The sequence below is a fragment of the Halichondria panicea genome, chromosome 10 (assembly GCF_963675165.1).
Source record: "Halichondria panicea chromosome 10, odHalPani1.1, whole genome shotgun sequence".
In the NCBI taxonomy this organism is placed as follows: domain Eukaryota; kingdom Metazoa; phylum Porifera; class Demospongiae; order Suberitida; family Halichondriidae; genus Halichondria; species Halichondria panicea.
The window spans coordinates 298931-311182 of NC_087386.1; the positions used below are offsets into that span (position 1 = coordinate 298931).

General features: G+C 44.7%; 4 protein-coding genes across 4 annotated transcripts in view; 3 read left to right on the plus strand and 1 right to left on the minus strand.

The window, feature by feature from the left end:
• The window catches only part of LOC135342351 (structural maintenance of chromosomes protein 1A-like), a 10637-nt gene extending 8691 nt beyond the window's left edge, over positions 1-1946 (plus strand). The window contains exons 40-43 of the mRNA XM_064539070.1: positions 266-390; positions 917-986; positions 1392-1505; positions 1687-1946. Of these exons, the coding sequence (XP_064395140.1) occupies positions 266-390; positions 917-986; positions 1392-1505; positions 1687-1776 (399 nt within the window). The 3' untranslated portion in view covers positions 1777-1946. The remainder of the gene's footprint in view (positions 1-265; positions 391-916; positions 987-1391; positions 1506-1686) is intronic.
• A 374-nt stretch (positions 1947-2320) lies between these two features.
• LOC135342354 (neurogenic locus notch homolog protein 1-like) lies at positions 2321-4404 on the plus strand. The gene is made up of 5 exons (XM_064539074.1): positions 2321-2593; positions 2691-2757; positions 2889-3067; positions 3148-3501; positions 3663-4404. The coding sequence occupies exons 1-5, from the start codon at positions 2527-2529 to the stop codon at positions 4283-4285; spliced, it is 1290 nt and encodes a 429-aa protein (XP_064395144.1). The 5' UTR covers positions 2321-2526; the 3' UTR covers positions 4286-4404.
• Positions 4405-4427: 23 nt separating this feature from the next.
• Positions 4428-8628, plus strand: LOC135342352 (DNA polymerase kappa-like). The gene is made up of 9 exons (XM_064539071.1): positions 4428-4610; positions 4776-5069; positions 5288-5579; positions 5791-6041; positions 6350-6522; positions 6574-6606; positions 6688-6784; positions 7217-7388; positions 7956-8628. Exons 1-9 carry the CDS (start codon positions 4491-4493, stop codon positions 8531-8533), a joined length of 2010 nt encoding a protein of 669 aa, XP_064395141.1. The 5' UTR covers positions 4428-4490; the 3' UTR covers positions 8534-8628.
• Positions 8607-12180, minus strand: LOC135342353 (uncharacterized). Its single transcript, XM_064539073.1, has 15 exons — positions 12039-12180; positions 11879-11983; positions 11642-11791; positions 11465-11584; positions 11325-11386; positions 11058-11221; positions 10818-10996; positions 10659-10771; positions 10097-10176; positions 9945-10035; positions 9790-9889; positions 9579-9619; positions 9125-9268; positions 8860-9072; positions 8607-8757 (listed from the first exon to the last, which is right to left on the minus strand). Exons 1-15 carry the CDS (start codon positions 12086-12088, stop codon positions 8750-8752), a joined length of 1620 nt encoding a protein of 539 aa, XP_064395143.1. The 5' UTR covers positions 12089-12180; the 3' UTR covers positions 8607-8749.
• Positions 12181-12252: the final 72 nt, after the last annotated feature.

Consider the following 12252-nt stretch of genomic DNA (forward strand, 5'->3'; position numbering starts at 1 on the left):
AATTAATGACTTAATCTATCGTGTGAGATAGTAAGGATTGTCGACATAGCTGACTAGCTACTCTCATGGGAAACACCCACCTGCAATTACAGGGACAGTGAAAGTATGCCAAGCGTTTGATTTCATTGAATTTATACGACGCATGATCGAGTTGTATTCAACATTTGGTCATTCTTTTAATTTATTGTGTAAGCATAATTGTTGTGAAATGTATAGACGTACATGCAACCAATAACAATAGCTATGCCCTGTGTCCCTTGTACAGGAACCCTATCTAGAAGGCATCAGCTACAACTGTATAGCCCCAGGGAAACGTTTCCGTCCCATGGACAACCTGTCTGGTGGTGAGAAGACTGTGGCAGCTCTGGCACTACTCTTTGCCATTCACGGGTAAGTTAGAATAGCAGTTCCAAGAGTCCATAATACAAGAGAGAAGGAGTATCGAACGAAGCCTTACCTTGTATCATATGTATTCAGAAAGTAACGTGACTTTCTGTCTGAAACGCGTGATCAATATTGACAATTTGACAATAATAATATTTTTGCTGCCTCGAGACGAGTGGCAGCTCCAGGCAGGCGCTCGGATTGGTCAGTTACCAAACAGGAAGTCACGTTACTTTCCGAATACATCTGATATAGCTATACTACATTGGATACTCCTCTGTTTTATTATGGACTCTTGGTAACTCTACCCCTAACCCTGCACGTGTCTGGTGAGAAGGGTGCTTCGTTGTGTTCGTCCCACACACAACTTTATTGAATTAAATGTCTCAGTTATAACTCATTGATTGTAAGAATGATAAACTTCCAATTAGCAGCATGCACTGTGCTAACAATCCCTCCTACGTGCGCGTACCGTGGCCACATTCTCAACAGCAGTACACAGTTCTGTGATCATAATTATGTGTGTCCATAGTTACCAGTCTGCCCCGTTCTTTGTATTGGATGAGATTGACGCTGCTTTGGACAACACGAATATAAATAGGGTAAGTGTGTTGTGTAAGCAATAATGGGGGGGGGTGGTCGTTGCCTAGCAATAAGAATTCCACCGATTTATAATTATGCTTGGATAGGCAGCTTACAGATGGTGTTGCTGCAAATAAGACAAATATAATGATTGTATGTACAACACTTTAATTGAGGGAAATTGGAGCATGTTCCTCCCAGTTAGGATGAGTAATTGCTGTGTACAGTTCATTACCTACACAGGAGCGTTGCACACACACACACACACACACACACACACACACACACACACACACACACACACACAGTCATACATTCCTCAGCCCTAGGCCGGATAAATAGAAATCAGTTTCCCAGCCTAAGGCTCCAGACTGATGAGGTCTAATTTCAGTCTCATCCTGCATCTTGCTCTCACTTCCGTGTAGGTGGCACGCTACATAATGGACAAGACAAGGGAGGGGTCTTTCCAGTGTGTAGTCATTTCCCTCAAAGAGGAGTTCTATTGCCATGCTGACGCCCTTATTGGAATATACAGCCAGGTATGTCTGTAGGGGGGGGGGTTGTTTGCGTTCCTGTATGGAATGTGTTTATTATTGGTTGCTGATTCTGTCGTGTGTGTTCTGAGTCGTGGTATCTTGGCAAAATAGTTACACGCTAATTTAATGAGCAGTTGTCTAATTGGGTCGGAATGTAACTAATTGTTGCAACTCCTATATACAGGTGGGCGGAGACTGTACTGTCAGCGAGACAGTGACCCTTGACCTCACGCAGTACCCAGTGGTAACCTCTCCAGTCAAGGCGAGACACTGAACACACTTCACACAACATTCAAACACTGAACTCTTTGCATTTATTGAGCGTTGTGTTGTATTCTTCTCTACTATAACAATATACTGTGTAGTGCCTCCATGGCCTGCAAATTACCAAGCATTTAATTACTACTGTGAAGTGTTATTTGAGATGTTCATTGCCTTCTTGGATCATTGAGCATGTGCAGTAGAGACATGGGATGGTATGGATAGCTAGTCTGAGAAGTAATAAGCCTTATAGTCTAGTGGCCACGGGAATACAAGTGTGCGTGTACATACACAATAATATGCACTATTGTATGAGATAACAGAATAACTAGTTAGTCTACAGATAGCTTTGTGCATTTGAGGCAATCACTGGATCCCCTAAACATTCTCATAATACTTGACTGTATATCACTGACCGAGTGTTAGCTGTGGTTTGTAATGGTTTAAAATACTTGTGGTCATATCATTCTCGATTTACTATTATCCACAGCTCAGAGCGATCATGTTTCCTTGCATAATGCTTAACTTGATACCATCCAGTACTAACTTTGTAAGGTACTTAATTACATCGCATGCCCACTTATGTGGTAGTCCGGTTTCACATACTTTAACTAGTAATTATAAACAATGTATCAGTTTATAGCAACAGTACACTCGCACGTTCCAGTCTATAAAACACTCAAGTTGTGAGCAAATTTCATCAACTAAAAAGACTTGAGACTTGATTTTGTTGCTGGCTATTTGAAACAACACAACAGTGAAGATGCAACAACGATTGTTAACAATTGCCAGTGCTCTGTTACTGTGTGCATGGAGTGCTACAACTGCAGGTTTGTACTTCATTGCACGTGTGCACATCCACACAACAAATGTTCGATTTGGTTTGTTTCATGTTTTCAACGATTCTTTATCTCTCCATGCATGCAGCGTATGAATGTGACCCACCCTGCAGTAACGGAGAATGTACAGCCTACTTGGGGGAGCTCTCATGCCAGTAAGTGCAAGGCTGTACAGTACATGCAGTCTGCTCCTGCATGCATACTGAATAATTGTGTAGTCTGCAGCACTTTTATGTTATTATTAGAGTGCTGCATTGCAAGGATTTCATCTTTCATGTTTGTGCAGGTGTTCTGGTAACTGGTCTGGGCCTGCTTGCGATGTGTTTGTGTGTGAGCGCTCTAACCCTTGCCTCAGTGATGGAGTGTGTGCCGTGCATCCCACCAATTCCTCCCAGTATCTCTGCACTTGTCCAATTGGATTCTCGGGCAGCCGATGTCAGTACAAGGTTCCCCAGGGATCACAATGTGAGGGAAATGTGATAATTAAGTGAGGCATGTGCATCTGGGGGAGTTCTTGATATTAATAAATCCATTAATTTCTGCAGCAAATTGTACCCTTGACCTTTGTGGTTCTCACGGTGTGTGTTACGATACCGTGGGACCTCGTAACGGCTTCCATTGCGATTGTCATGACGGTTACTACGGACTGACTTGTAACTACACGACTAATCCGTGTGTCAATGAAGATTGCAGTGGACATGGTCATTGCCGAGTCGTACCTGATATAAATGGCATTGTATCCGCGCTGTGTACGTGCAATGATTACTATGGTTTCGCTGGAAATGTGGTTCAATGTAACATACAAACTCGATGGGAATGTCTTCCACAAAGCAACCTCTGCCAGAACGGAGGTGAATGCAGACTGACAGCCACAGCCTACACCTGCACTTGCCCTCCCAGTGAGTATAAGTGTTCACTAATCACTTTTAGACAAGCACTTACACTTTCTCTTTAGAGGATAATTGTTCTTATTGATCCCACGTAAACAACACTCTCTTATATCACTAACCTCTTAAAAAACAAACTTTTGATTAATTTAAACTATAATTTCCCCACCCAGACTTCCAAGGCAAACATTGTGAGCTTCCCTTTGATGTATGTTCTACTGGAGATCGTTGTGGCAACGGTGGGACCTGTCAGCCTGAAGGCCACTACTTCACTTGCTCCTGTCCCCCAAACCACACTGGAGAGACATGTAAACACTTAATTGACCCCTGCTTTGACAAATCTTGCCTCAACAACGGTGTCTGCATCGTAGAGGGAGACAGAAACTCAGATGGTTATTACTCCTTGAATGCAAGCTCAAGATGTGATTGTCCATGTGGCTACACAGGGGAGCAATGTGAGACCACTCTATCTCGATCAGATCCTTGCTCCCCCTCTCCGTGTGGTGATAATGGAGTGTGCTCTCACACGGACACGGCTCCGTGGTTCTCCTGCAAGTGTTGGAGCGGCTACACTGGGATGCTGTGTCAAGAGATTGACTACTGTGCTAATCTACTTCAAAAGTATCCCTCGAGTCATTGCAAAGAATGTGGGAGTGTTAGAAACTCGTTTCATTGCCTCTGTGAAGATGGTTGGGGTGGTCAATATTGTGATAAGGACATTGATGAGTGCTTCGATGAACCCTGTGCTAAAGGACAACAATGTACTAACAGAAAAGGATCATTCAGCTGTGCATAGATATAGTTCATTTAATATTATTGTCTCACATTTCATTATTTTGTGCACACTTCATGTTCTACCCATCACGTGCTGTAAAAAAGTTATATTTCGAGGGCGGAAAATTACAAAGTTGAAAAGTAACATGTGTTGTTAACGATCTTTACCAGATATGTGCTTACCAAAGATATAGGAGGTTAGCTAGATAGTCTGACTGCATGCAGTCATGGATGCTAGTGGAGCTGGAGCTGGTGCTATAAGAAACAGCGCTGTCCCTATGTCTCGGATAGGCCTCAATGACCACAAGGCAGGCATGAAGGGACTGGACAAACACAAGATTAATCAGGTATCCCATATCCAGCTCAGTATCATTATAACTCCTCAAACTATTGATAGTAATGCCAATGATAATTATTCCATATGTAATAGAGCTGCTCTGAAATTACAGTTAAATTATGAAATTATGGTTGCCCCTGAGGGACCAATCTTCTCTAGCTCTGTTTCCTCGCAGATTATCGTTGAGGCTTCGAAAGGGTCAAAGTACTATGAGAATGAAGTAAAGAAGGAGCAAACTGTTACTAAGAAGATTGAGACGATGGTTGCTAATCTACAGAGGCTAACAACTGCTCAAAAGAGTGCCTCCCAGCAAGCCATGGATCGTGAGGTGGACAGGCTGGAGAGGGATCGTGTCCTAGGTCGGGTGGTGGTTCATGCGGACATGGATGCATTCTATGCTGCCGTGGAGATGAGAGACAATCCAGCACTGAGGGACGTTCCCATGGCAGTGGGCAGTCAGGCCATGTTGGTGAGTGTACATAATTATACAGCTGGTTATTTTTCTATGGTAGATATTTTCATGTTGTAGAGCATCATCCGAAAATTAATATTCTACGTCACTATTGTTCTGAGCTGTACGACTATTTAGAATAGACATAGTACTTCATACAAATTTAAATACCTGCGCTATACAGTAGCTATATATAGCTATGAGATCATTACAGTCATCGCTGTACATGTACACAGTCTACCTCCAACTATGCTGCTCGAAGGTTTGGAGTGAGGGCGGCCATGCCTGGGTTCATTGCTAGGAAACTGTGCCCTCGTCTTGTCATAGTGGGCACCAACTTTGACAAGTATCGTGCCGTGTGTAAAGAGGTTCACTCTGTACTGGCCCGATATGACCCTCAGTTCTGCCCCATGGGTTTAGACGAGTCCTACCTCGATATCACTGACTATGTGCTCAAGAAGTATCATATCAAGAAGCAGAATGATGGAACACAGCAAGACAGCCACACTCCACCACCATCAGAGCAAGGTGTTGGCCCCATTAGGCATAGGTCTAACTTGATGGATAAATATGATTTATTTCTTAGGTATTTGTTACAAACTAAAGCTTCAGACAGTCAAAGATAGTTGCCAAAAACACAAGGCCTCTTATCTTTGTTTTGATTTGCTAGCCTTTCATTCGATCCTCCCGGTCAGTCTCTTATTAACAGCGGTGCTAATAATATTGTTCTCTTTGCTAGACTCTGATGACCTCTGCACTCCACCTGATGGACCTCTCTCTGCTGCTCACTGGGAGATAGCTGCCTCTGTGGTTGCCGAGATACGCTCCCAGATTACCATGGTAACGGGGCTGACGGCCAGTGCTGGTATAGCTCCGAACATGATGCTAGCCAAAGTGGCCTCTGACATGAACAAGCCGGATGGTCAGTTTCTGGTGGAGCCTACTAGAGAGGGAGTGCTGGGGTTCGTACGACAACTGCCCATTAGGAAGGTACTGCTTGTACATATGTGTGTTAGCATATCACTGTAGAGGGTATGTACTGTGTCTGTGTTCTTATGTCCTACTATGTTTCAGCTCCACTATCCTCCCTAACCCCTCTCTCTGTATGTACTGATATATATCCCACTTCATGTTCACTACCCCCCCACCATGTGCTGATATCCTTCACTATCCCCCCACCTCTCTCTCTGCGTGCTTATATCCTTCACTACCCCCCCCCCCCCACCCCCCTCTCTCTGCATGTGCTGATATCCTTCACTACCCCCCCACCTCTCTCTCTCTCTCTGTTTGTCCTGCAGATCTGTGGTATTGGCAAGGTGACAGAGAGACTGCTGCAAGGGCTAGGAGTGACCACTTGTAACCACCTCTACCAACAGAGGGCTACTCTAAACCTCCTCTTCTCTTCCACGACCTCTCAACACTTCCTGCGGATTGCCATGGCGATAGGGGACACTAACGTTCATTCGTACGGGTAAGGAATGATGTAATAGTTTTTGAGTGCCATTAATCGTGTCCTCTTTAGGAACAGCCAACGAAAGAGCTTGAGTACTGAAAGGTAACAAAATGTTTTATGCAATTATTATTATTATTATTATTATTATTGGGTGTTGACACTACATCCGTTGTTTTGTTGCAGGACATTTGCTGAGCTCAGCAAAGAGAGCGACCTGTTGTGCAAGTGCAGGGAGTTGTGTGTGTGTCTGGCGGAGGAGATGATGAGGGAGGGGATAGCTGTGAGTGTGTGTGTGTGTGAGGGGGAGGGGCTAGCTGTGAGTGTGTGTGTGTGTGTGAGGGGGAGGGGCTAGCTGTGAGTGTGTGTGTGTGTGTGAGGGGGAGGGGCTACCTGTGAGTGTGTGTGTGTGTGTGAGGGGGAGGGGCTAGCTGTGAGTGTGTGTGTGTGTGTGAGGGGGAGGGGCTAGCTGTGAGTGTGTGTGTGTGAGGGGGAGGGGCTAGCTGTGAGTGTGTGTGTGTGAGGGGGAGGGGCTAGCTGTGAGTGTGTGTGTGTGTGTGTGAGGGGGAGGGGCTAGCTGTGAGTGTGTGTACACTACGTATACCTCTACTAGAGTCATTATTATCTGTTCCTTTGATTCCTCTGACTAACAAAATAATCTAGCTAACAATAACTACAATTGCCTTGCCCCCCTCTTATAATTATATACATGTAGGGTAGAACTGTCACTCTGAAGATAAAGACCATTACCTTTGAGGTCCGCTCTCGAAGTGAGACCCTCCCCTGTCATGTGACCAGCTGTGACGACATTTACCGAACGGCTAGTCAACTACTGAGAGCAGAGATGGCCGCTGCCAGCCCCACCCCTCTTAGACTACGACTTATGGGTGAGTAAGACTAGCACATGTACACGCGTTGGAATAATAATATCTGATTTCTCCATTCTGTGCTTCCCAGTTCAAATTTATACATACATGTAGGTTGTATAGAATTGTGCCTGTTATTGAGTTGTACATGTACCGTATATCTTCTAATTTATCGGACAGGAAAAAATAATTATTTTGGAAATTGTCCGGGTATAATTAGAACAGATTTTTATAGAGCGTGCAAAGTGTCCGGAATAATTAGAACAAGCAAGCAGCTGCATGCGAGCTAGCTAAGTTTAATAGAACAGTGTGCGACTGAATAGTTGCACTAGCTATCTAAAACTAGCTCTCAAAGCTATCTAACTGCAGCACTCTAAGTCTTACTTGCCGTCTATGAAAGAAACTCAACTTTTCAAGGGTATTGTCCGGATATTTAGAACAAATGTAATATTAAAGCACTGGAGTGTCCGTTGTATTAGAACAACGAAAATTGCCCAAAAGAGTGTCCGGGGTATTAGAAGTGTCCGATAAATTAGAAGGTATACGGTACTATATATAATATCCCCCCTCACACGCACACATTGGCAGGTGTCCGAGTGTCCACGCTTCAGCGCATCGGTACAGACAACATGCTTCAGCGCACCAGTACAGACAGCACGCTTCAGCGCACCAGTACAGACAACATGCTTCAGCGCACCAGTACAGACAACACGCTTCAGCGCACCGGTACAGACAACACGCTTCAGCGCACCAGTACAGACAACATGCTTCATCGCACCAGTACAGACAACACGCTTCAGCGCACCGGTACAGACAACACGCTTCAGCGCACCAGTACAGACAGCACGCTTCAGCGCACCGGTACAGACAACATGATGAAGCTAACACACTTCTTCCACTCTCAACACCACCACCCAACAACGGACCCAACCACTGACCCACTGTCGACTATTGAGCCCCCTAAAGAAGTCACTGATTGCCCCGTGTGTGGGAGACAGATCCCTACTAGTGATAACACCGTCCTCAACAGACACCTTGACGACTGCCTCAGCTTGACCACCATTCAGGAGACAGCAGCTGCCAGAAAGAGACTATTGAACTCACCAGCTAGCTCACCACATAAGAGGCAGTGTTGTGTGAAACCCTTAGAGGCTTTTTGGACTTGACTCTAATAGTATTAATTGTTGCTCCAACAGTTTTTCATTTTGTGTAATGAGTTTAATGATGACACTGATAATTAATACTAAGCCCTATGCATGGGCAAACAATCATTAAAACACAAGATGAACAATCTATAAACTATGGTGTTACTCAGTTGTATATACATGTATATATACAGTAAAATCTGTCACTTGTCTATTATAGATGAGTTACTACAGCAGTTAACGGCCTATACAAGGACAACAAGTATAATGTAATTGCACACTCAGATACAGATGGGGGGGGGGGGGGGGGGGTACCAAATTGCACACAACAACGAATAATCACCTACCATCAGTATTGATGATAATAACAGTGGCATTATTGATGATGTTGACATTAGTATCAAGAGAATGTGCTGTCAACAGGAACGCCTCATCCAGCTCTACCGTACTGTCATTAGATATCTTAATGTCTATGCACATGTGAGATCCTGGACCATCACGAGCAGTTCCACTGAGGAACGTGACCGTGGTGGTGTTGACAACAGTGTAGTCACTCGGCTCTATAGATGGGAGTGAACAACATGGCTACACTGCATGAGTAGCTATAGTTACCAGTGGCATTTCCATCTTGTGAGACTAGATCCACTTGTATTTCCACGTTTCTGGGCAGATTGCTAGCTATCTCCACACAAACACTTACTGTTCCATTCTCCTCTGCTACGGAGACCACCTCCTGACTGAACTGAAAGTCAAGTGCTGTAGATGTACAAATCAAAATCAATTATTTTGTATTGAAGTGTGAACTTCATGAATTGTATCCAGCAAGGGAAAGGGCAGTACAATAGGGTGCTGTAAATCAATAGTAATGAACAAAGTTTTCAAACATTATTGGATATCGCCGTTCAAAAAAGCTCTACTTAACGCTGGGTCCCCTTCATTTTAAATCGGCTCTGTAACTAGGTTCTCAGGATGGTAAATGGTAAATGCTCGGGAATTAAGTTGGCAGCAAAATAATATTATTTGCAAGTTATACATGCATGACGCTGTATACATAACTACAGCTTACGTATGGTTGCAGCAATTGGTTCAATTCTTCCGGGCTGTGTTCTACAACATGTGTGTGTGGGTATTGTAGTAAGAGCTGCATGGCTGTCAACAATTCCTGTGCTGTAAAGCTACATGCCATTGAAATAAATATGACTCCATGCAGGGCACAAAATTAATATCAACATGAAGCCATTCTTTTAATCTGTTGCAGCATTACATACGCACTGTACCTGTTAGTGCATTCGAGAACCACGTCGACTACCGTTGCTAGCACTGGGTTGAGAGTGTGCTGGTTTAGAATTGCAAGGAGTATCTCACTGTCAGTGTAATCTATAATATCGCATCTCAACCACATTTTTTAATCAATATACAACATTTCACTTACTACACGCTATTTGTTGGTTCAGAGCCTGACTCACATGACCTGCCAGGAGAGTAGCAGTGACATTAGCTTCCAGACCGCTGGGAATGACCAGCTATACAGAAGATGGGGGAGGGGGGGGGGGTGAGGACACGGTTAGATGATCGCATGATCACCTGTGGTGAGATGTTGCCAAGTTCAGGGATGGTTGTGAAACTGGTGTAGAAGACAAACACTCCAGCTCGAGTCAGAGGGCCTGCATGTGTGTGTGCAGTGTTAGGGGGTCAGACTATAGAGGACCTGCATGTGTGTGTGCAGTGTTAGGGGGTCAGAGGGCCTGCATGTGTGTGTGCAGTGTTAGGGGGTCAGACTATATATAGAGGGCCTGCATGTGTGTGTGCAGTGTTAGGGGGTCAGAGGGCCTGCATGTGTGTGTGCAGTGTTAGGGGGTCAGACTATATATAGAGGGCCTGCATGTGTGTGTGCAGTGTTAGGGGGTCAGACTATAGAGGGCCTGCATGTGTGTGTGCAGTGTTAGGGGGTCAGAGGGCCTGCATGTGTGTGTGCATGCAGTGTTCGGGGGTCAGAGGGCCTGCATGTGTATAGACTAGTGTTAGGGGGTCAGAAGGCCTGCATGCATGCATGTGTGTAGACTAGTGTTAGGGGGTCAGAGGGCCTGGCTGCATGTGCATGTGTAGACTATAGTGTTAGGGCCATGCAGTGTATGCCTTAACTCACCAGGGCCAGGAAAGACAGTGATGGAACCATTGGTTAGGGGGGCCTCTCGGTAAAACTCCTGTGTGGAGCCACTGGTATCCAAGAGTGTTAGTTTGTTGATTGGAGCTGGTAGCCTACAATTAAAGTATAATAAATACAGAACCCTCACATGTGACATACCTCCTGATCACAGTCATGGTGTCCATGTCGACGATGCTGACGACTCTATTGATATATGTGATCCCGGCATCAAATGGAATGTTGACATCATCCACACTGCAAGCCAGACTCCTAGCCTCATCTGCTACACTCTGTCTCATACGATGTACATACTCCACACGTCTCCTCGTTCTGGTATTCTGTATATCATCACAATACTCAGGGAATTGTTCATGCCTATAACAACATTGCATGCCTTACAAGCTGCTCAAGTCTAGCAGACACCCCAGTGCCTCCAATTCTTGCTCCTGGTGCAGTCCCACCATCTAGTCCACTCAAGAGTGCAGTGTCGACACACACAACATTAGCTGAGAATCCAGGGAAGCGTACCGTTTCACTGGTCCTCAGTATCACCTCAATGGTATCTGCAGTATAGTAGTGAGATGAGAGGTGTATATATAGTCGGAAGATGAGGGATTATCTCATCGCTGTTAAGCTGTTGCTGGAGGGAGCTAGGGATGATATTACCACACGCTTCAAGGGACCCAAAACCTCCTCCCAGCTGGCTCACTAGAAGGTAGTCCACACACCTATGAGAGAGCAGCCATTAGATGCATGACCTTCGATATATATACACATGAAATCTTTACGAATGATATACTTCTTACTTTGTTTGGCCATTGTCGTTACATGAAGGTGGTTCCAGGTCCAAAGACACGAGGTTGAAGACAGAAAAATGGTTGCTGGGACATTGTACTCTGTATCGTATTAGCTGCTCGTTACGATAGCTATAAAAACAAAACAAAACAGTGACTTGCATGCATGTGTGAAATTAATGGACTGACTCTTGTTGTCCATATCCTGGGGAGAAAAGATACAAAATTCTAGGATCTCCACCGATGGTAGGGATAGCTTGTAGGATGTGGTTATCACGTGAGCGAATGCTACACTTCAGGGGAGTTTCACGAATCGTTGTAGTGTACGCTGCATACTCACTGCATGCATGCAAGTAAGGGTATATATTCATGACGATGCAGTAATCAGGTATGGCAAGACCTTCATTGGACATGTAAGGAACGTACTTGATTTGTGGCACAGGAGGTCTCCCTGTGTTGACAATGTTGCAGGGGAGGAAGTCCAAACGGTTGAGCAGACAGCGTGGTGGCGAGCCAAACTGGCAGTAACTCCTGTCACGTATATGCAGCAGTAAGGTATATTGGAATCAATTCATGAAGGGCTTACCCTTGCACTAGGATACTCAGTAATGCTGCAGCAATGATCAGCAGCTGCATGATGACAGCAATCGTTTGCAGCTATTCTTATACACGAAGACTGCAAGTAATCTGTGACTGCAAACTTTCTCGTACTCCAGTTTATGTAGTGGCCTGCATTCAGCATGATGATGGTGGAATGTGGTATATGTACACACTGGTATCTGGATAATAGGAGACGCATA